Source organism: Mesocricetus auratus, unplaced genomic scaffold (assembly GCF_017639785.1).
Source record: "Mesocricetus auratus isolate SY011 unplaced genomic scaffold, BCM_Maur_2.0 Super-Scaffold_100014, whole genome shotgun sequence".
NCBI lineage: Eukaryota > Metazoa > Chordata > Mammalia > Rodentia > Cricetidae > Mesocricetus > Mesocricetus auratus.
In genome coordinates this window covers 4,086,939-4,111,013 of record NW_024429197.1, presented here as the reverse complement: position 1 = coordinate 4,111,013, position 24,075 = coordinate 4,086,939, and the positions used below count along the sequence as shown (strand labels likewise).

At 44.8% G+C, this 24,075-nt stretch overlaps 1 protein-coding gene across 8 annotated transcripts in view; it reads left to right on the top strand.

Moving 5' to 3' along the window:
* The window catches only part of Ubr4 (ubiquitin protein ligase E3 component n-recognin 4), a 108,158-nt gene that overhangs the window by 2,351 nt on the left and 81,732 nt on the right, over positions 1-24,075 (top strand). For all 8 annotated transcript variants that reach the window (XM_013121235.3, XM_040757539.1, XM_021233582.2 and 5 more), the window contains exons 2-21: positions 4,608-4,705; positions 6,858-6,961; positions 7,858-7,987; positions 8,094-8,233; positions 9,190-9,292; positions 9,424-9,565; positions 9,690-9,814; positions 11,779-11,903; positions 12,495-12,554; positions 12,636-12,826; positions 15,170-15,269; positions 15,381-15,518; positions 16,058-16,175; positions 17,070-17,257; positions 17,850-18,009; positions 18,087-18,172; positions 21,515-21,684; positions 22,786-23,068; positions 23,592-23,727; positions 23,925-24,004. In XM_013121235.3, the coding sequence (XP_012976689.1) occupies positions 4,608-4,705; positions 6,858-6,961; positions 7,858-7,987; positions 8,094-8,233; positions 9,190-9,292; positions 9,424-9,565; positions 9,690-9,814; positions 11,779-11,903; positions 12,495-12,554; positions 12,636-12,826; positions 15,170-15,269; positions 15,381-15,518; positions 16,058-16,175; positions 17,070-17,257; positions 17,850-18,009; positions 18,087-18,172; positions 21,515-21,684; positions 22,786-23,068; positions 23,592-23,727; positions 23,925-24,004 (2,677 nt within the window). The remainder of the gene's footprint in view (positions 1-4,607; positions 4,706-6,857; positions 6,962-7,857; positions 7,988-8,093; positions 8,234-9,189; positions 9,293-9,423; positions 9,566-9,689; positions 9,815-11,778; positions 11,904-12,494; positions 12,555-12,635; positions 12,827-15,169; positions 15,270-15,380; positions 15,519-16,057; positions 16,176-17,069; positions 17,258-17,849; positions 18,010-18,086; positions 18,173-21,514; positions 21,685-22,785; positions 23,069-23,591; positions 23,728-23,924; positions 24,005-24,075) is intronic.

Sequence of the window (24,075 nt, the reverse complement as noted above, 5' to 3'; positions counted from 1 at the left end):
TTTCCAGAAAAATGCTGTAGGGGACTCAGAAATGTGGAAACATTTGTTGTCTATGGCCTTAGGCCACTCAGTATAGTGTCATACTTCAGCCTGGGCTTCTCCTGGGGTGGGCATTGTTTCCAGATGTTGTAAGTTCAGGGCCCAGATTGCTACTAGGCTGCTGTTTGTCTTCTGCACTTGTTTCTTCCATGGTTGCAGCTGCCCTCTTTTCCCTCTGCCTCAGGGACCCTGGTTTTCTGTGGCAGTGTGCTGTTCTTTACATCCTTTCTCAATGTGCTGGCTTCATCACTGCAGTCTTTATTCCTGGTCTGGCAGTCATTCCCTCTTTGTCTACCTCTCGTGAAGCTGCTAGATTCTTCTCAATTTCTCCATTTTACCCCGTGTCTCAAGTCAACCTTTATAATTGGACTTGCCCTTTTGAGGACAGAATACATTGAAAGCCCTTAGGATCTGACCTTAACTTTGTGATAAAATTGCTTGATGTTAAGACCACTTTATGAACTGGTGGTGGTGCATGCCGGTAGGATTTGCTGAAGGAGTCAGAGGCAGGAGGATCACGAGTTCAAGGCCAGCCAGGGCTACACATTAAAAAAAAAAAAAAAGACTGCCTTATGAAACAAATCGAAGTAGATTAGCATAGATTAGCATGGATGAACTGTAATGTGTACCCTCAAAAGTGTCATTAGATCTTTGAAAGAAAATGGTGTCTTAGTTTATTTGGTTGAGTTCAGGTGGCTTCTATTGTCCATAGTACGCAGGTCTTTTAAGTACAGACTGAAAACCTTTTAAGTGTTATGTGCAGCCCTCTGTGTTGTTACATGGTCAAGAAAATTCCTTTTAGAACTCTGCCAGACATGGTTGGGAGCATAGCTAGCTTTGAGTCTACATAGATTTAAAGGCCTCCCTACCCCCTTCCTGAGTGTCTCTGGCTTCTTTCATGATAAGCATCTTTGAAAAAATTCTGTTGACCAGGTATGTCTTGGAATTTAGAGTAGAGCTGCTGCTATCAGGGACAGGGAGGCTGTTAGAACGCTCCACCAGGTAATAGATCCTTCCCGTGGGTCTTGAAGACAGTGTGCTTCACTGACTGTTGTCTTTTACCCTTACATACTAGAGTGACATAGTTGACAGCTGAGCCACAGTGGGGGGAACCCATCACCAATAGATAGTGTACTTAGAGGTCAGTCCTGGTGTCTTAGTGTCACAGTTACCACTGCTCATTCAAGAGCATGGAAGAAAAATTGGACAGAAAAAACTCACAGTTCTTGAGTTAAATGTATAGGTATGTGTGTCTGCCTGTTTGTGCTTGCATGGGTGTGTGTGTGTGTGTGTGTGTGTGTGTGTGTGTGTGTGTACGTATGTGTGTGTACATGTATGTGTACACCCCCATATTTCCAGGTGCTAGTCCTTCCTTCCTCCCTCTCTCCCTTTCTCCCTCTCTCCCTTCCTCCCTTCTCCTCCTCCACTTTTTTTTTTTTTAACTTAAACATCAAATTAGATTCTCTGACTTGGCTGCCTTCTGTTCTTCTCTTTCCACTGACTAGGCTAGAAAACCCCATCATCTTTGTCTAATAGTTTAGGTGCAGTGGGGACATGGCAAGTTTGTTAGTGGGTGTTTAAAGAAAGTAGCTGACATGCCTTCAAGTTGCTCCATTTTTCTTGTGATGTCTGTGTTCGATTTCTTGTTCTCCCTCCTACTGACCCTTCTACCCTTTGCTCCTCTTCTTTGGTTTTAACATCTGCTGGAATCTTTGTGTTTATATATTTCCTGGGGGAATCGGTGACAACATGTTCTATGGTGACATTCCTCCAAAAGCAAGGGATAGGAGAGTTATGACTGCTCTTCCTTCTAGTGTTTTAGAAGCTCCTATTCCCCACTTTATCCCTGTTTGCCCTAGCATATTATTTTGTTTTTATTTAAAAACTTATTGTGGCGGGGCGGTGGTGGCGCACGCCTTTAATCCCAGCACTCCGGAGGCAGAAGCAGGGGGATTTCTGTGAGTTCGAGGCCAGGCTGGACCGACAGCCTCCAAAACAATACAGAGAAACCCTGTCTGGTTAAAAAAAAACAAAAACAAAAAAAAACTTATTGTGTATGTAAGGTGTGTATGCATGTGGCCCCTGTGCTCTGGCACACATATGGATTCCTGGAATTAAATTCAGGTTACCAGGCTTTTTGTAGCAAGTACGCTTAACCACTGAGTTGTCTTGCTAGCCCACCATAAATCAATTATAAATGGAGCTGAATATAGTACCATTTTTTCTTTACCAATACCCATCTTTCCCTCAAGATAACATCCTTGTTACCTTATTGGAGTAAGGTTGCTATATAGTTGCTATGTATTTTATATATATATATTATTTATCTATCATAGTAGAATCTGTGAGACCTGGAGTAAGACCACGCGCGCGCGCGCGCGCGCACACACACACACACACACACACACACACACTCACACATGCACACATCTGTGAGGCCCTGGGGTAAGACACACACACACAGACAGCTGGGAATGTAGCTCAGGTAAAAGCAATTGCCTCATATCCACATAGCCCTGGGTTCAATTCCCAGCAGCAATCAAACCAGACATGCTTTATGCCTGGCAGTATATACTTGGCACATTCTTGTAATGTTAGCACCTGGGAGGTGTAGGCAGAAGAATCAGACATTCAAAGCCATTCAATTCTCAGACATTCAAGGCCATTCATTCCCAGCTGTATATTGGGTTCCATGCCAGCCAGGGTTACATGAGACCACTGTTCTCAATCCGTGGATCTTGACCTCTTTGGGCTTTCAAAGGACCCTTTCACAGGGGTCGCCTAAGATCATCAGAAGACATAGATATTTATATTATGATTCATAGCTAGCAAAGTTGCAGTTATGAAGTAGCAATGAAAACAGTTTTATGCCTGGGGGGTCACCACAGCATGAGGAACTGTATCAAAGGGTCATAGCATTAGGAAGGCTGAGAACCACTGTACTAGATTCTGTCTCAAAGCAACACTAAAGAGGGGGCGGGAGAAAAAGCCACCTACCGACTTTCACTCCACACCTCTGACTTGAGCCAGGCAACTAAATAAATTTACTTATTCCTGTGTGTGCATGTGTGTTTATTTGTTAACCACTTAATTTTATTACCAGAATGGGAATGAAAGTGCAGAATAAGCCCACCCTTTGGGTGGGTAGTTTTTCTCTAAGACTTGGTAAACTTGTCAGCTGAAGAGTGAAAGGAAACGGATCTGAACTTTTGAAATAAAACAGTGAAGGGCAGTGATTCGGCAGACTACATTTTATTGAGGAGAGAAAACACTCAAGAGGCAAGAAGATAGACAAGGGAACTCAAGTGTGTTGGTGAGTGGAAGGGTGTAAAGGGAGCCTTAGTTAGGAAGAGTGAGTGCTGCTTGCTGCTGCATCTGCTTCCTTGTCTTTACCTATCATGACAGATAAAGGAGTGTGGCCCTGATGGGCAGGAAGGTCCTGGTGCATCCTAGGTGCTCCAGGACTGCTTTTCTAATAAGGTTCTAATCTTTGATACACACTCATTTAATCCTCAGACAGCAAAGCACTTGCAGTGCCAGACTTCTGAGTGTGGTTTGAAGTGATTCATCACTCACATTGACACTTTCCAAACACAGACATGGCATTTTGGCTCTTGTGTTCATTTGGCAAGAAGGTAACCTGCTGGTGAATGGATCAACTCTGTTTACATTTCTCTTGCTGGGTGGATACGTCTTGCTAGGGATTAATTCACTGAGGAAACTATTTAACCATCTCACTGCTCTTTGCATCTAATAAGATACATTTTGTTCTTTTCTTTGCCTGCTTGAGTTCATGGTTTGAGTGTTAGCTTCTTATTTGATAAAGTGACTCAAATGTATCCAGCCTTTAGAGTGAGTTGGGCTTCAGGTTTTCGTAAGAGAGACAATTCCTCAGATAAATACAGGGATGAGGTTTGAAAAGGTACTAGCTATTCTGTTGCCGTCTAGTGTTAGACCCCATGAAGGGGCCTGGACTTTGAGGCTGTTGCTCAGGCAGTGGGTGTTGGCATTAGTGGACTTCTTACTGTGAGCTCTTGATTTTTTTCGAAGTTTCTGTGCTCTGTTGTTGTAGTTGGTCTTGAGAATGAATTACTTTCATCTGCTTCTGCTACTAGTATTGTGAGTACCCTAGTCTGTCCACTTTTAGTCATCAGCAATTAAGGTGTTTTCTAATCAGTAATGTAGAACAAATTGGTGATGTTTTTGGGCTACGTGTGTATGTGTTCTAATGCTAGGGGTAAGGGTTCTGCTTCTGAGCCATAACATCAGCCTTCTGTTACATTTTCACTTGTGTTTCCTTACTTCTGTTTTGTGCTTGTGGGGAGCGTCGGGGATGGAACACAAGGCCCCACATATTCTTCTGCTAAGCCACGTCTCCAGCCAGTTCCCTTTTAACTTTATATCTGTGTCCCAGTACCATGCCCAGCCCCCATGTTGAATATGGGATTGAATAGCCGTTTCCTTTACTTTCTGCCAACTAGGTTGCCAAAACGGTGGAATAAGGTAAGTCGGTAGAGGGATATGGGGCACACGATTGTTACTGACTGTTGGTGATGTCTTCCTTTCAGTGAGTCAGAAATCCTGCACCACGAGAAGCAGTATGAGCCATTCTACTCATCCTTTGTCGCACTGTCCACACACTACATCACCACGGTCTGTAGCCTCAGTGAGTATCCCTGCCCTGTTACCCTCTAAGGCCTTGTGATGGGTGGGGGGATGTGTCATTCTCTCCTTGAACAGTTGGTTAGTGGAGGTTTGTTTCAGCTGTGAGTAGGGACAGCTATGATCTCCCTACTTTCATACCCAGGAAGGAGTACAGAAACGTCCTTGCCTGGGCCAGCCACAGGAGCTTAAAAGCTGCTGGCTTTGTCACCTGCCTCATAGCCATGAAGTCAGTCCCATTTTCCTTCAATTTATTTTTATTTTCTTGTTGTTTCCATCTTAATTTATGTGATTCTGTGCTTTTACTTGCTCTTTTCATTTTTATTTATTTATTTATTTTTAGGTTTATTTTCTGAATTTTGTTTTATTTTCTGAAACAGGGTTCCTCTGTATTGTTTTGGAGGCTGTCCTAGAACTAGCTCTGTAGACCAGGCTGACCTCGAACTCAGAGATCCACCTGCCTCTGCCTCCCTAGTGCTGGGATTAAAGGTGTGCGCCACGAACGCCTGGCTCCAGCCTATTTTTATATATAATATTTTTTTTTATTCTTTGAAAACCTTACACACACACTCTGTCTCTCTCTCTCTCTCTCTGTCTCTGTCTCTGTCTCTGTCTCTCTCTGTCTCTCTCTCTCTCTCTCTCTCTCTCTCTCTCTCTCTCTCTCTCTCTCTCTCTCTCTCTCTCTCCCCTTTCAACAACCTGTTCCTGGAGCCTCTCAACACACCCCTCCCAACTTCATGTTCTCTTTTAATACCTCACTGTCAGTTAGTGCTTCCTGGATGCACACAGGTGTGGGTCTGGAGCGTGGGCAACCTGCCAGAGACCACACTTCCAAAGAAAAACCTCCCTCATCATTATTAATAGTTCTTCAACTGTGACTGGGGCCTTATGAACCCCCTATGCATTCATTCCTTTACTCATTGGGACTTAATAGCCCAAGATGGCTTAGACTTCAACAAGCAGCCCAAGCTGGCCATGAACGTGTCTGGCGTCAAAGCATTTTGTTGAACTCACATACACATGTACCTGCTGCAGATTGATTTATTGAGGGTGATGCTGGTAGGTCGTGACTGGGTTAGCACCCCTTAAAGAGGTTTCTGCTCCTCACCGTAAAGAGATTTGACCTTTGTTCCCCATTTGCTGAATTTTTCCACCCTCAAAGTGACCAAGTCCTATTTTACATTATTTCAGAATTTCTGCATTTTTCAGTTCTGATGAATTGTAATTGTTTACTTGAATAATTTGCTCAGTAATTAACTGTACAGAGCCTGTAGAGTTACTTCTGAATAACTCTTCCAGTCCAGTGTTGTTTATTATGAGCTCTAGTCAGCTTCTTGAAGCAATTGCAGCCTTTGCATAATGTCACTTATGACAAATGTGACAAGGAGAGGCGATTCTCTGGTGGCCAACAGCATGAACTTATGAGGCAACCCTCCTGGACTTGATTGTAGTTGTGTTATTCTAGGCAAATCATTTAGCCTATGTATGCTTCAGTTTACCCATCTGTTACAAAGATGAAAGAGAGGAAGGATGTGGTGGTGTGTGTCTGCAGTCCCACCATTTGGGAACGTAAGGAGTTCAGGATCAATCTGAGCTACAAAGTGAGTTTGAGGCCAGCCTGAATGATACGTTGAGGCTCTGTCTCAAAACAAAAGGAGAGGGGCTAGAGAAATGGCTCAGTAGTTAAAAACAACTACTGCTCTTATAGACAATCCAGGGTTGGTTCCCAGCATCCATCTGGTGGCTCAGAATCATACCTAAGTTCAGTTCCAGGGATTTTGACACCCTCATCTGTCCTCCATGGGCACTAGGTTGCATGTGGTGTATATAAATGCATATAGGTAAAACACTAAAAAAATAAATAAGCCTAAAAATATGATGGGAGGGGATGATATTTCCCTTACAAAGTGACCTAAGGATTAGGTGAACTGATGCACTGGAAGTGCAGGAAGTCCAGGAAGTCCACTGTGTTTCCTGTTATAGTTATTTTCATATCTAATAAAACTAGATAAATTGAGGTATAGGCAGTTGGCTTTTGTCATCTGCAGAGATGGCTGCTGGGAATGCAGAATCTGTGAGCCCAGTGGTTGTTCTGCTGCTGTGTTGAGTGTGAGGCTGAGCTGTTGGCAATTAAGTGACTGTTTTTGCTTTTCCAGTTCCCCGGAACCAGCTTCAGTCAGTGGCAGCAGCCTGTAAAGTCCTCATTGAGTTTTCTCTCCTTCGTCTGGAGAACCCGGACGAGGCATGCGCTGTGTCCCAGGTGAGAGCAGAGGGTCCATTTCTGGCCCTTATTTTTTATTTTTAATGATCCCACCTGGAGTTTATTGGTGGACGGGGAGGGAAATGGGGGTGACAGGTACCCGACCCATGCAGAGCAGAGAGAGAGATAAGACATGAGAGAGAGAGAGAGAGACAGAGTAAGAGTGTAAGAGGGAAAGAGAGTAAGAGTAAGAGCTCTGGCCCTTATTTTAAAACCAGCTGTAAGTATGGTATCGGGCCAAGGTGGATAAACCTTTTCTGAGGGTGGCCAGATAGTTTGTGGGCTATACTGTGTCTGTTGCAGCTTGCCAGCACAGTCTTTATGCTACAAACTCAGGAGCGGAAATGAATATTCAGAGCTGCATCCCACTGAACTGCAGCAGTGGGTATAATTTGCTAGGCTGTAGATAGGCTAGAATCTTCCAAGGGTGGAAAGTTTCTGTATATGTAAGCAGGTAGCAGTGAGAAGGGTGTGCTGATTGACAGGTTGGCAGGCCTAAAGAAAAGGGACCAGGCTTACCAAACTCTGGCCATGGCTGATTGTTGCCATGTAGGAATGGGGGCGTCAGATGTCTATGTTGTAGATAATTGAGACGCGTAATGAAGTTTCCACAAGTTGAAAACAGGTAACAGTCATTCACTTTGTGAGATTTGCAAGGTTAGCTCTTGAGATCTCTGCTTGGGTATTTTTCATTGAAGTTATGTTTTTTGTGTACTCTCCCTTCTTCTGGAGTTCCCAGGGCTGAACTCTGGGCCAGGTGCTCTAGTGCTGCGCTACATTCCCAGCCCTTCATAATGCAGTTAGTTGTATGAACCTAACTCTGACCCCATACTAGGTAGACCCCCCCAAAGTATAGACTCTTCTAAAAGACATGTGTGGATATGTTTTGTTTTTAGAAACATTTGATTCTGCTGATCAAAGGCCTGTGCACTGGCTGTAGCCGACTAGACAGAACGGAAATTATCACCTTTACAGCAATGATGAAATCCGCCAAGCTTCCACAGACAGTGACGACACTTTCAGATGGTGTGTTCCCTCCACATCTGGTTACGTGACTACCTCTGTGGCCGTTGTTGCCTTCTGTTGGCATTCTCCTCATCCTTCTCCTCTTTTTTGTTTCTGAATTTTCCAGTGGAAGACCAGAAAGATCTGGCTTCGCCAGTAAGCCCCGAGCTAAGGCAGAAGGAGGTACAGATGAACTTTTTGAACCAGCTGACCTCAGTTTTTAACCCTAGAACTGTACCATCTCCTCCTGTTAGTCCACAGGCTCTGGTGAGTTCTTTCGCCCAAATATCCTCGTTTTCAGGGAATGTGTTAAGATGATAGGACTGGGAAAGGATTGTGCTTTATGTCTTTCTTAAAAGATACAGCCAAAGCTGGGCGGTGGTGGTGCATGCCTTTAATCCCAGCACTCGGGAGGCAGAAGGCAGAGGCAGGCAGATCTCTGTGAGTTCAAGGCCAGCCTGGCCTACAAGAGCTAGTTTCAGGACAGCCTCAAAAGTCACAGAGAAACCCTGTCGAAAAACCAAAAAAAAAAAAAAAAAAAAGCCAGGCATTGGTAGCACACACCTTTAATGCCAGCACTTGTGAGCCAGAGGCAGGAGGATATCTGTGAGTTCAAGGCCAGCATGGTCTACAGAGTGAATGCTAGAACAGCCAGGGCTACACAGAGAAACCCTGCCTCAAAAACAAAGAAAGATGCAGTATACCATTTTGGTCAGGACATGGCATATACACATGATGGTAGATACATAAAATTTTACTGTCTAGTGACCCTGTAGACATCTTGGTGTGTGTAAGTTTACTCAGATACTTGTACAATGGCAGAGTCATTCAGTGAGGCATTTATTAGAATATACTCCCACTGTTAAGTGACATGGCTTTGGTGGAAGAATATACAAAACAAATCATGCAGGATGAAGCAAATCTGTCTCCCATCTGCCTTTTTGTGTTGTTTGAACCGTTTGCGGGTCATTCTCTTGAGCTTTTCTCAGTGTGGATGCCACAGAAGCATGTGCAGTTTTCTTCACAAGGCTTCACTCTGTTTCATATAAAATGCACAGTTTATGAGCTGTTTATTTCTCTACTTCACTTGTCATTTCTCCTGGATCAGTAGAGAGTTTTCCACTTGTAGTGGATGTCAGAGTATGTCCAGGTAGCTGCCTTGTACCCAGTAGGGTGCCTAGCAGCAGGCAAGTGGTCATGATAGGGCCTGTGTGTCTCTTCAGGTGGAAGGAGAAAATGATGAGCAGTCATCCACAGATCAGGCCTCTGCTGTCAAGACCAAGAATGTGTTCATCGCTCAGAATGTGGCTAGCCTTCAAGAGCTTGGTAGGAGTCCGTCTACTCTTAGAAAGCTGTACTATATGCTTGCCAAAACATCTTGCCTGTGCTTCTTCCACATGGAGGAGAACCGGGCTCCAGACAGGCCTGTTGGACATTGTGCCTTTTTATTAATCCAGGTGGTTCAGAGAAGCTACTTCGAGTGTGCCTGAACCTCCCATATTTCCTGCGCTACATCAATCGGTTCCAGGATGCGGTAGTAGCCAATTCCTTCTTCATCATGCCTGCAACAGTAGCTGACGCCACTGCTGTTCGAAATGGGTAAGGTGCTCCTTGACCTCATACTTTATTCTAATCAAAAGGGATGCAACTGGCTAATCTTTACCCATGCTGAAGATGTAAGTGGTCTCAGGGACCCTTGCTGATCTCCTCTGTTGTGTTCCAGTTTTCACTCACTGGTCATTGATGTAACCATGGCCTTGGATACCCTTTCTCTACCTGTGTTGGAACCCCTCAATCCTTCTCGTCTACAAGATGTGACAGTTCTCAGCCTCAGCTGTCTATATGCAGGTGAGAAATTATGACCTTTTTAATTTCCTTCAGTCAAGCATGGATTTGATTTGAGGAAGTCATGAGAACCTGAAAACTCCCATTTTCCTTCCTTGGCGCCCATACCCCTGAGACTATGTAATGTCACATGTAGACCAAGGGAAATTGTTACATGCAATGATGTGGGCCTTGACAGCCCGTTGGGTGTGTGTGTGTGTGTGTGTGTGTGTGTGTGTGTTTTCCTGTGTATTTGCTGTTTGTGAACACATGTAGAGTCCAATTAGTGTTGGGTATCTTCCTTTATTGCTGTCTACTGATTGATTGATTGATTTTTTTCCAGACAGGGTTTCTCTGTAACAGTTCTATCTGTCTTGGAGCTCATTTTGTAGACCAGGCTGGCCTCAAACTCACAGAGATCTGTCTGCCTCTGCTTCCCAAGTACTGGGATTAAAGGTGTGCACTACATCACCCAGTTACCTAATTTTTTTTTTAAATTTATTTTATGTGCATGAGTATTTGCTCTACATGTATATGTATGTGCACTATGTACATGTCTGGTGCCATGTAATTCCTACAACTGGAGTTACAGGAGATTATGAGCAATGTAGTGCTGCTGAGTATTGAACCTGGGTTCTCTGGAGGAGCAGCCAGTGCTCTTAACCACTAAACCATTTCTCCAGTCCCCCAACTTTTTTTTAAAAATTAGAGTTCTTTACTTATTGTGCATGTGTGTGTATGTCTCCTAAGTGCTGGAAATAATGGTGTGCACTGCACACTTGGCCTTAGATTTTCAGTATTCACTATTGACAAATGTGAACTAGTCCATAGTCCTATGTGTGTGTGTGTGTTTATTGGGGGTTGTATGGGTGTGTCCTTGTGTGTGCACATGGGCTTGCTCATCTGAGCTTGTGTCTGTAGGGGCTTGAGATTAATGTAATCAAGTGTGTCTTCCTCTTATCTTGTACAGTTTTTGAGACAGGATCTCCCAGTAAACCCAGAGCTCCTTTTTTTTTGCATAAACTAGCTGGCTGGTGAGCTCCCAGGGTCTTATCTCCCTCCTCCCTAGCTCTGGGGTTATGGACATACTCTGCTGTGCCAGGCTTTCCATGAGTTTATTCAGGTCCTCATGCTTGGGTAGCCAGTGTGTTCCCTACTAAGCTATCTTCCCCTGTCTGTATGCCTCTTGTGTGTGATGTGGCTCTGGGTTTTTCACAACTGTATAATATCATGTGTAACTGTTATCACTGCCCCAGATGTCCTCTTTGCTGTTCCCTTTATCTTGTATTCCTCCCCACCCTTCACTAACCATTGGGCTTCTTACTGTCCCTGTAGTATTAGCTTTTCAGAATATTGTGTCATCCGTATCATATAGTATGTAGCCTCTTCACACGACTTTTATTTAGCAGTTGACATTAAGGTTCCTCAATGACTTTTCTGTCTTTGTAGACAGACAGGGAGAGGGGAGGGAGAAGAAGAGAGAGATGTTGGGGATTAAACCTGTGCCCTCACTCATGCTAGGCTTAAGTATTATACCTCTGAGTTTATATATACAATATCAATCTTTTTACTTTTTATTTTGAAACATGGCAGCCAAGTTGCCCATGCTGGCCTTGAACTCATTCTGTAGCCCAGACATGACTTACGCTTGTGGTCTCTCTGCCTCAGACTCCTGAATATTATGGCTATAATTGTGTACTGCCATGCCTGGCTTTGTCTAGAAGGACATTTTGCTTGCTTCCATTTGTTGACAGCTTCATTAAATGTTCATGTGCAGGTTCCTGTGTGATGTGATTTTTTTCACTCAATTGTGTGAGTAGCTAGGTGTGTGGCTGCTGGATTATATATAGCAGACTACATTTACACTTGTCCTTGGGAGTTTTTTGAGTAATCAAATTATGGAATTGTTTGAGGTTGGGGTGTTCCATCTTTGTATCTTGGGTTTGAGTCAGTTCCCCAAGATTGGAATCTGTGTCTCTTCTTTTCAGGTGTGAGTGTAGCCACCTGCATGGCCATTCTTCATGTGGGAAATGCCCAGCAAGTGAGGACAGGGTCAACGAGCTCCAAAGAAGACGACTATGAAAGTGATGCAGCCACAATCGTTCAGAAATGTGTAAGTCAAGTGTCTGGTGCCATGGAAGCCTTGACTGAAAATGTGGGAGTGTGGCTAGTTCCACTTTTTTTCTTGATGGAGAAAAAGGCTTAGGGCATCTGCTGTCTCCACATTACTTCCCTGGACAGGGTTTCTAAGCGGGATTCAGCCAAGGTATTTGGCATATTTGCATCTGTAGATGGTCCCCACTTCTATGTTGTATTGGTTGTGTGGAAAACTCAGTAAGTTTTTGGCAGCCATAAGCCTTGGGAAGGATTGACATTTTCACATTAAACTGTTTTGGGCTTACTGGGTGTGAGAGTATTTCCAGGCAGGATATAGCACATTAAGTTTTGTCGTAGTGCATAGAAAGAATTAGTTGGGATGGGAAGCTGGCTGATGCAGGGCTGGGTACATGGGAACACCTAAGAAGGTGTCATGCACTGGGAGAGATACAGGCAGTGCCCAATGAGATCAGAAACTGATGGCAGTTGGTTGCTGAGTGACCTGATGACAGTTACATTTCTTCCAGTAAACTGGCTCAGGTAGTAGGGTTTAGATTTGTGATGAAGACCTGACCTGCTGAAACTGTGTTCATTTGTTCTTGAGCAGCTTGAAATCTATGACATGATCGGACAGGCGATCAGCAGCTCCCGCCGTGCTGGTGGTGAGGTAAGAGGCCTCTGGGCTGCAGTTATCTTCTGTTGGGTGTGAATTTCCCCGCTGATGTTTGGTTGTGTCCTTTCTCACCAGCACTTCCAGAACTTCCAGCTGTTGGGCGCCTGGTGTCTGCTGAACAGCCTCTTCCTCATACTGAATCTCAGTCCCACAGCCCTGGCTGACAAGGGGAAAGAGAAGGACCCGCTGGCTGCCCTCCGAGTCAGAGATATCCTTTCTCGTACGAAAGAGGGAGTAGGCTCTCCCAAGCTGGGGCCTGGCAAAGGGTATGTGTCTGCCTCTGACCTCACTTTTGGATGCTGCGCTGTGTCGTTCCTATTTCCTGGGCGTGATGAGCTACTGGCCCCACATCAGAGCTTGTTTGTTTGCTTTTGTGCTGTAAATTGTAGCCAGGGCCTGTGCATTCTGAGCACACTCTGCCCCGAGCATTCAAACCAGCCTTTTGCTCCAGTATCTGGATAGGTCATGGTTAGTTTTGATCCCGTTTTCTCAGCTTTGAGAGGCACAAAGAAAATCTGATGTGTGTGCTCAGAGTTTTCAACAAGTTCAGATCAAAAGATAAGATGTGTATCAGGTGGTGGTTGTACACGCCTTTAATCCCAACACTTGGGAGGTAGAAGCAGGCTGATCTTTGTAAGTTTGAGGCCAGCCTGGTCTACAGATTGAGTTCTAGGCCAGCTAGGACTATATAGGACCTTGTCTTGGGAAAACAAAACAAAACAGATTAGTGGCGCTTTCTGGGAAGGAGATATCAGTGAATGTAATTAGTGTGTTGCTCAGGCGGTTCCTTAAATTGAGGCATTGATGGATTTTATTTATTCTTTTAATTCCTCATATGTGCTTAGTTTTAATCATTTTATTTATTTATTTATTTATTTATTTATTTATTTATTTATTTTTGGTTTTTACGAGACAGGGTTTCTCTGTATTGTTTTGGAGGCTATCGGTCCAGCCCGGCCTGGTACTCACAGAGATCCGCCTGCCTCTGCTTCCCGAGTGCTGGGATTAAAGGCGTGCGCCACCACCCCCCGGCCTAATATTACTTTTAAGATTTATTTTATGTATGCGAATCTTTTGCTTGCATACATATATGCATACCACACATATGCCTAGTAACCGCAGAAGTCAGAAGAGGGCATCAAATCCTCTGGAACTGGAATTATGGATAGTTGTGATTCACCATGTGGGTGGTGGGATCCAAACCTAGATCTTTTGCAAAAGCAGCGAGTTCTCTTAACTAATGAGACATCTCTTTATTTTCATGGGTGTTTTGACTATATCTACGCATATGTAGAGCACATACGTGCCTGGAGCTCAGAAGAAGGTTTCAGATCCCCTTGGTCTGGAGTCACAGATGTTACAAGATGTCATGTGCATGGTGGGGATCAAACCTGGGTCCTCTGAAAGAGCAGCTAGTGCTCGCCTCTTAATTGATGAGCCACTTTTCTTGCCCCTCTTCTTTTTTGAGACAGGGTCTCTAATAGGCCAACTGGTCTCAACTTGCTGTGTAGCTGATGACCTTGAGTTCCTGGTCCTTCTGCCTACCATCCCAAATACTGAGCTTTACAGGAATCTGCCATCACACCCATTTTGGATTTTATTTTCCAAATAGAAAACAGTGGTACCAGCAAGTCCATTGTAGATTGTCATAGTGAAGAAAAGAGGCCAGAGCAAGAGAATAGCAGGAGCCGTGCTGTTTGGATAGGAATTGTCCAGGTTGAGGTGGAAATTAGATAAGCATTAGCATCAGCAGACTCAGTGTGCCATCATGGTGTTTGGTGTTGAGCGAGGGAGCTAACTCAGCTGGTAATAGGCTTGTTGTGCAGGCCTAGAACCCATGTAGCCTTGTAACCCCAGCACTCAGGTTGTCAGGCTTGGCAGCAAGCACCTTCAGCTTCTCAGCCATCTTGCTAACCTTCAAAAAATTAATTCCTTAAAAGTTTAACCATTGGGGCTGGAGAGATGGCTCATTGGTTAAGAGCATTGACTGCTCTTCCAGAGGACTCAAGTTCAATTTCCAGTACCCACATGGCAGCTCACAGCTGTCTGTAACTCCAGTTCCAGCAGATCTGGCATATTCACACAGACATATATGCAGGCAAAACATCAATGCACACAAAATAAAAATAAATAAATAAATTGTTAAAAACCCAAAACATTGTTAGTTGGACAGTGGTGGTGCATGCCTTTAATCCCAGCACTTGAGTGGCAGCCATAGGTGGATCTCTGTGACTTTGAGGACAGCCTGATATACAGAGCAAGTTCTAGGACAGCCAGATACAGTAAAACACTGTATCTGGGGAAAAAAATTAACTATTATTTAAATACTTGCATTTTGATCTAATAGTTTTGAACTGAGGTGAAATAGTTTCATTTGGCAGCAGTTCTTAACCTGAAGCATGTAGATCCTGTAACAGTCAGTAATTGGGCTTTGGGAATGAGCTGCAGTGCTAGAGTGATTTTTATGTGTATGGTATTCCCGCCTTGGTGGAAAGGCCTGTAGATCTTTAAAGGGTCTAGGATGCCTGAATGGTGAGATAACAGCCATTTCTGTCTGAGGTTTATTGCTAATGATTTTAAGGTCTGTGTTTGTGTTTTCATTTATATAGGCATCAGGGATTTGGGGTGCTCTCGGTGATTCTGGCAAACCATGCCATCAAGCTGCTGACGTCTCTCTTTCAAGACCTGCAGGTGGAGGCGCTCCACAAGGTGAAGAGGCTGTTCTTTTGCTGATCAGCTCGGGGTTCACGTTGGGTGCTAGCTGGAGGGTTCTTTCTTACCAGAGTAATATGACTAATGCACCTCTGGTTTTATCTTCAGGGCTGGGAGACAGATGGTCCTCCTGCAGTCCTGAGCATTATGGCCCAGAGCACCTCCACACAAAGGATCCAACGGCTGATTGACTCTGTCCCGCTGACAAACCTGCTCTTGACTTTACTTTCAACATCATACAGAAAGGTGGGTGGATCAAGCCATTCATAACCTGGAGTAAGGCTGACAAGAGCACGCTGCTTATAAATGCAGACTCTGGTGATAGTTTTGGAAAGGAACCCTCACTGAATCCCCTCTATCCTCCCTTCCTGCCTCCCTTTCTTAAGGTCCCTCTGTTGCCAAACTGGACTTATATTCCTGTGTTCAGGTGATCCTCCTGCTTCAGCCTCCTTGGATTACAGATACATGCTATCACTGTACCCAGCTTGATAAAGCTTATTGGAGCTTTGGAATCAGTTATTGATTACCAGTGTTAGATATATGCTGACCCTTGGTGACTTGTGGTGACAAGTCTGAAGCAGAAGCAGGATGAACACTCCAGGAATGTGCTTTTACGTTCTTTGGCAATGTCTCTAGTTGTGAGTGCTTATGTAAGATAAAGCAGCGAGAGTCCTATATGGGGAAAAGCAACTGAGACATGGAGCCACTTGTAGGTTGTCAAGGAGATTGAATGTCCCACCTCTGTTTCTGGGCTTATGAGTTCTGCAACCTTGTGATTTCCCTAGGCATGTGTCCTGCAGCGGCAGAGGAAGGGCTCCATGAGCAGTGATGCCAGCGCCTCCACCGACTCCAACACATACTACGAGGATGACTTCAGTAGCACAGAGGAGGACAGCAGCCAAGGTAGCCAGAGATAGCCCTCTAGTTCCTTGTGCTTCTCTGTCTCACCTTTGCATTTATGTGTTCTCAGAACTGATGTGCTGTTTAAGAGTAGCTTGAGGGGCAGGAAGTGCTGGGAAAGTGCTTGTCTAGAATATGTGATGCCCTGGGTTGGATCCCTGTCCTGGTAAGCCAGGTGTGGTGCACACGCCTGGTAACCCAGAACTAGGGAGGCGGGAAAAGGCGTAGATGTTCAAGGTTATTATTGATGAGTTCAGTGAATTAGAGGCCAGCCTGGGCTACATGAGAACTTTTTAAAAATAGTAAGTTAAGTGTAGAATGCTAAATGATAAATACTGCTTTCAGCCAAGCCCACGTAGCTTTTCATTTCTGTCAGAATCTAAATATAGCTTAGTTGCTCGTGTTTCTTCCTCTGTTGACCCATGCTGGGACTTCTGCCTTCCCTGTGCAGGTCAAAAGGCCATGTGACAGGGGTTTGGTTTTTACCATGGATTTGTAGCTTAGGTATGAGAGGAGATAATTCTGTTTCCCTTTCATGGTCAAGTTTGTGGGATAGCGTGAAACACCAAGGATATGATTCTTGGCATCTTGGGCATGCATCTGGTGAGACTAGTTTGCTCTTGTAATGTTTGGCTTCTTTCCAGGCAGGCAGATAAGAGGAAATGGTTTCTCTTCTGTTGTTAAACTCTTTTTAAAAAATCAGTTTTACTGCACTATAACTCGTGTACAATAAAATGGAAACATTTCATGTATCCATTTAGTTGTCTTGGCAGATTGACAGGGTCTGTCCCCATCTCTGCATCAGCATGCCCTGTGGTCTTTTGGCTTGAGCACTTTGAGAAAACAGGTTCATGTACACACAGATGGTTATTTTTGCCACTTTCTCTTTCTCTTCAGATGATGACAGTGAGCCTATTTTGGGGCAGTGGTTTGAGGAGACCATCTCTCCCAGTAAAGAGAAAGCTGCACCTCCACCCCCTCCACCGCCCCCTCCCTTGGAGAGCTCTCCCCGGGTTAAAAGCCCCAGTAAACAGGCCTCTGGTGAGAAGGGTAACATCTTGGCCAGTCGCAAAGATCCTGAGTTGGTAAGAGTGGATTCCGAGGTTTGGGGGTGGGGGGATTACTTCATTCTGTGGGTGAGCTGAGAAGCAGACAGACCATCTGAGCTGAAGCCTCTGTGTAGGACTTGCAGGGAGTGATTATGTGTCATTAAACTTGCTTCCAGTGCTGATGGTTAGTAGCACCACCTCTAGGCTTAGATAGAATTTGATTTGAGGCTTATTTTTTTCCTCTTGATGGTTCTGGCCCAGAATCTGCATAACTCCTTTTTATAATAATGACAAATCAGTTTAATAATAAAGGTGAGAATGTATGTATGTGTAATAGTCATTGATGTAGTATGTTACTAGTAGTATCTTGAGCTGGACAGGGTGGGCTCTGAAGAAACAAGGGAGACAGAGTGGGTCAGCTCAGAGGCCCTGCCTCACACAATGTTTTCTGAGGTCAAATCAAGTGGGGTGTTCCGTTCTGTGCAGCCTATTCTCATCATGGATATGGTCCTACTATAAGAATTAAGCGATAGCCTTCAGTTTTGGCATGGGGGCTTCTGGGCTTGTATTATACAAATACTTGTAGAATATTGTGATGCTGATCTCACTTGTTTTCTGTTCCTTTTAGTTCTTAGGTCTGGCTTCTAACATCTTGAACTTTATCACATCGTCCATGTTGAATTCTCGGAACAATTTCATCAGGAACTATCTGAGTGTGTCTCTTTCAGAGCATCATATGGCCACCCTGGCCAGCATCATTAAAGAGGTGGACAAAGATGGACTCAAAGGTCAGTGGAGAGGTTGGGTGTTGTTGCAGGGCACTTCCATTCCATGTTCCCGAGTAACTATATCCCTCTGTCCTCAGGGTCATCAGATGAGGACTTCGCTGCTGCTCTCTATCACTTCAACCACTCCCTGGTAACTTCTGACCTACAGTCCCCAAACCTGCAGGTTGGTGTCTACTGTGGCTGCCTAGGCAGGAGCACCTCACAACTTCCCCTGGATGTGGTGGCTCTCATCATCGAAGGATGCTTTGTTCTTACTCTATGCTGGGCAGAGCTTTGTTTGGGTGTTCTGTGTGCCTCTCTGTAGTGGTTAGGATCCTTGGAAGAAAAACATGTTCTTTTCCCCAAGTCATGAAGTTTATAAAGAAAGGAAGAAAACAGTTAAACTAGCTTCCCGTGTTTCTCATAGTAGACCAGTAATCAGAACTCATCAAAAATAATTTGCAAAACAAGAGTGACAAATGTTCACCAGTCTGATGGGGGAAATACAAAGTTAAAGGCACTTTAACAGTGGCCATCAGGTCACAGGAGTCATGCTTCCCTAACAAATCTATCACCAAAACTCAGTCCAGGACCTTGACTGAACATGAAACTGCACTGAAGAAGGTGGTGGTTTGAACCCTGTCTCAAGGTCCTCGTTCCTTTAGTTTCACATATTCTATACTCCTCAAATTAAAACGCTCTTAGCTATAGTGAATGGTGTTATGTGCTTTACTTTTCACTTAGTATTAATTATAGATGTCTTTTGCCAGGATTCATCTATAGTGAGTATTCCTTAGTCCTTGTTTGCACTGTCTGTAGCAAAGTCTTCTGTAGCCCTCATTTACATGGCTGTGTGATACCTGTTGTGCTTGCACTATACCGCTTGATTCATCTTCTGTATTCCCATGAGGTACATTTGAATTGTGCCCAGGCATATTACATTCCAGATGTTGCTATGGCCTTTCTTACTTGTGTTCCCTGTGATGTGTGGAGGAGAGTAGTTCTCTTGGGGTTGTCACTTGGAGTAGAATTGCCAGGTTATTCAGTGTGCGTCAGTACATCAGGCCACACTGTTGCACGATGACTGTGGTTTTCATTCCCACCAGCAAGGTGTCAGGTCATGTGGACTCATGGGCAAATTCATTGTCATGGGCAAAGTTAGTCTTTTCTTATACCCAAGGATTCCTGAGGAAATGGTTTAAAATGTGGATTCTGGGTCAGGGTGGAGCTCACTGGTACAGCACGTGCCTGCTCAGGCGAGGCCCTGGCTTTGATTCCAGCGCCACGGACAAAAGGATGATTTTATCTGCATTCTGTTCCTTCCCCCAGTGCCAGTTAGTCAGGAGGATCTCCAAGTTTGACCTGAAACTATTTTTGAAAATTGTTCTGTTACTGTTAATTGTATCGTGTCTGATGCTCAGAAGGCCGAGGCCAGAGGATTGCAAATTCAAGGCTATCCCTGGCAACATCATGAAACTTTTATCTCAAAAAATCCAAACAAAGCGATTATTTCAGCAGATAGCTTATGTGCTGTATTTTAGGGACTTGATAGTTTCTCCCAAATGTATAAAATCTAGGAAGCTATTGGAAAAAGTTAAATTCTCATTATCCCAAACTGAGAGAATCCGTAAAGTTTTCTTATGTTGTTTAAAAAGATGGTTGTGAAATGTATTAAAACCTGCCTATTGTTAAGGGACTTATTCTATTTTAGCAGGAAGGAAATATAAGTTGAGTGTGTGGCCTCTGCAGCAGCTTCCCAGTCTGTCTGAAGCTGGTCCTGCAGTGTTCAGCTCCTTCCCCAGCTGGAGTTTACTTAGTTAGGGAAGCTTCAGAGTTGGTAGTCTTGTCCTGTGTATTTGTCCAGAGAATAGAGACGAAATGCTTTTCTCTGGATTGAAGTCCTTAGGCCTCTTGTAGTGTTGTTGCTTTCCGCATTTTGAGGGAGCTGCCAACTTGTGTGGACTGCAGACGTCATGGTACAGGTAATTCCCAACCTCTTCTCAGTCCTGTCTGTTAGGGGGCTGCAAGTTCCCTGGGAAAGTGTATGTATTGCTGTCAGTGCAGAGCTTGGCCATGGAGTGACTCCCTGGTACTGGAAATGGCCCTTGAGATCCATGATGCTGAATTCCAAAGGAGTTGCATTATCAAGGATATTGCAGAATAGAATTTTGTTTGTCAGACTTAGAAATTTCTCTAGTTACCTGACGGTGGTGGCATACACCTTTAATCCTAGTACTCAGGAGGCAGAGGCAGGCCGATCTCTGTGAGTTCAGGCCTAGCCTGATCTACAAAGTAATTACTAGGACAGCCAGGGCTAAACAGAGAAACATCAAAATAAAGAGATAGATGGATGGATGGATGGGTGGATGGGTGGATGGGTGGATGAAAAAAGAAAGAAAGAATACTTTGTTCTAGCACGATCAGGCATTAGTGTGCTGTTCCAGTGGCACTTGCTCCGCTCCCTGTGTGTGCTTGTACTTAGTTCCTCAGGAGGGACACTGAGCTGCAGCAAGGACTGCTGTGGTTCTCCTTCCTCAGGGATCTTGGCTGCAAGGTCATGAAGGGGAGGGAACAGAGCGGGTGAGCAGGGTCGCATGGCTATTGAGTTGACAAGACAGCCCTCCAGGGAGACAGTTTAAGTGTTACATCTCCACTTTATTCCAGAACTAGAGGGGGATATAAAGGCTGGGCCATCACCTAACCTGGATTAAACAGCACACTGCTATCATAAAGCTCTTAGTACAAGTCACAGTTACATATGGGGGCAGCAGGGGGAGAGTTCTAGCAGGGAACTATGCCAAGGGTCACACTAGAGATAAATCAGGCATCCAGGCTTAGGGACAACTTTCAGATAAGGTTAGGCCTCCAGGCTTAGAGCCCTTCTCCAAATAAGGGTAGGTAGAGCACAGGATGTCTGCTGGGGAGGGAGTGCTCCGTGTTGCTGAGCTCTGAGAGAGCTGCCAGGACATGATTGATTGTAACCATTGACTAGCAGGACTTCCCAACAGATGGCCCTGCTAAGTATCACACATTGGCTTCTCATGGGCAGCATTTGTTATTACTGTTACCACTTGTCAGATACCCAAGTTGTTACACACACACACACACACACACACACACACACACACACCCCACACACACACGGTATGCTACTTGCCTGAGATAACTAGCTGTAAATGAAGTCTACTCAGCCAGGTGTGCTAGGGCTTCACAGAGAGACTCTGTCTGAAAAAGAAAAACAGTCTGTCCTCTGTGATGTCTGTTGAGCTTCCTTCTGAAGGCACGAGGTGTTCACTTGCCAGCCTCATTGGAAACTGCCCTGATTCCACTGTCTCCAAGCACTTAGCCTTTTCCAAAGCCTGATGTAGACACTAATTAAGCTGCAGGTGTAATTGGGGTTCATCGTATTTCCTCATGATTTTCTCTGGTTTTTCTCCTAAGTCCTTTTCTTGTTCATTATTCTAAAAAGGAGCATTGGTTAATGTATGTCACCTTTTGACTTGTTCTGTGTCTCTTTGTCCTTCAGAATACACTGCTGCAGCAGTTGGGAGTTGCTCCTTTCTCTGAGGGCCCTTGGCCCCTGTATATTCACCCCCAAGGCCTCTCTGTGCTTTCCCGCCTCCTGCTTATCTGGCAACATAAAGCTGGAGCACAAGGTGACCCTGACGTCCCAGAATGTCTGAAAGTGTGGGACAGGTAAGACCCTAACAGAAGGTCTGTGGATGGTTGAGTGCTGTTAACAAGGGTTTGACTGGTTGGCAATCTGGCTGTAAGAAGCTGCTGTCTGTTTAGGAGGGGCAGAGAAGTGATGGGGGAGTTTGGCAGATGTTTTGTTAAACAGTGTGGTCTGGGAAAAGACACTTCCTGTAGCCATGGAAGATTTAGTTACAATTGTCATTCAGAGCCGGGATTCCAAAGATGACCTGTCTCCTGAAGGAGAAAGGCCGAGTGTCCTTGTTTAGTGTGCTTCCCACATGAGCCCATTTAGAGTGGTGTGCTATCTATCAGTTTTGGATACATTTTAAAGAAATTGTTTCCTTGGGGGAAGCTCAGCGTAATCACCTAAATCCTCCTTAGATGGACCTGTTTTTTTTTTTTTTTTGCCATTTTTGTTTACATGGGTAGGCTTCAAAGCAGTTTGTTTTCCTAAAAGGCTTTGCACTTCTATCCCCAGCTCATGATCAAATAGATGTAATGTTGGATTTGTAAGATCATAGCCCTCTTTGAATGCCAGAGGCCCACTATGTTCTTTGTGGCAGGCAGTCTTGCAAGCAGGCTTCTGGGAGCTGGGGATGAAGGGAAGGGCACCCGTATTAAAGTGCGGATCTCTTTCCTAAAAGCCAAAGAACGTACAGGCAGTTGGCTGTGCTCATTTCCTGTTGTATAAAGGCTCTCCTGATAAGTTCCCAAATATTATAATATTCCCTCCCTCCTTCCCTCCCTCCCTCCCTCCCTCCCTACTTCCCTCCCTCCCTCCCCTTCTCCTGCCTTACTTAGACCTCTGGGTGTGTGTGTGTGTGTATAAGCATATGCACACAGTCACATGTAGAGGTCAGAGGACAGCTTGTGGAGTTGGTTCTCTCATGTGAGACTTGGAGTTGAAACAAAGAGTGGCAGGCTTGGTGGCAAGCATCTTAACTCCGCTGAGCCATCTTGCTGGCCTGCATCTGACTTTTTGGCTACCCTGCACTGGCTTTTTTCTTCTTTAGCTTGTTCTCCTTCTAGCACTGGATGTTGTAACCTTGGGCCTCTTCTGGGCTTACTCCATCAGACATGCTCCCCTTTTCTCTGTGCCAGGTTTTTGTCTACGATGAAGCAGAATGCACTGCAGGGGGTGGTACCCAGTGAGACAGAGGACCTAAATGTCGAGCATCTGCAGCTGCTGCTCCTCATCTTCCATAGCTTCTCTGAGAAGGGCCGCCGGTCCATCTTCACTATGCTGGTGCAGAGCATCCAGGAGCTGAGTGTTAACATGGAGGTGCAGATGCGCTCCGTGCCGCTAACCCTGGCACGCCTCCTTTTGATCTTCGACTACCTGCTTCATCAGTACTCCAAAGCCCCCATGTATCTGTTTGAGCAGGTAAAGACCCACACCATCTCCTCACTATCCTTCTGAGAACTCCTTTCTTTGCAGGCAATAAGGTTTTATTTGTGACTAGGAAGGCTTTATAAATAGGGCTAGCTGAGTCTTTGGAATTGAACTTTGTGTTTAACCTGAAGTGATAACTGGGGGCTACTTGATGGGGCTGTTGATTGGTGGGTGTCCTCTTGTTCACTCATCTTCTTTCTCATCCACTTGGCTTACTTGCTGCCGCGCCCTCAACTTTGGCCCTGCTTGTGTATCAGTGCTGAGGAAGGGTCCCGCAGTAAATGCTGTGGTTGTAGCCTTTTGTGAAGACACAAAAGAGGATGAGAGGGTGGGTAAGAGGTGCTGTGCTGCATTGTTCTCCATGATGCAGTATCAAAAATTACTTTCTGAAAGAAATCACAGAAATAGCTTCAATTTTTCATTTTCATTTGGTATCACTAGATCTGTTATTGTCCCTGGTGTGGAGAGCAGATAGTGACTGTATATCCTTAACTTGAGTGTCTGTGTTTCAAAGGTGCAACACAACCTGCTGAGCCCCCCTTTTGGGTGGGCAAGTGGATCCCAAGACAGCAACAGCCGCCGGGCCAACACTCCTCTGTATCATGGCTTCAAGGAAGTAGAAGAAAACTGGTCCAAACATTTTTCATCAGGTCAGAAAGAAGATTGTCAGCAAGAGGGTGATGACCGTTGGTCCTTGTGGGTGGCATTGAATCTGTAGCTCAGTGACTTCTGGAGGAGCTTTGGCTCTGGGCCTCTGTCTCCCCCTTGAGGGTAGACCATCACCTGCCAGTTCAGAAAAGTTGTAGAAATTTACTTTCACATGGTTAACAAGCTCATCATTTTCCAGATGCAGCCCCACAACCCAGGTTCTACTGTGTCCTATCCCCAGAGGCCTCTGAGGAGGATTTGCACCGGCTTGATTCTGTGGTATTGAGAATTTTCTTTTTTTTCTTTCTGTCCTTTTTTCTTTATTTCTTCGTGTAGAATTTTCTTTTTTT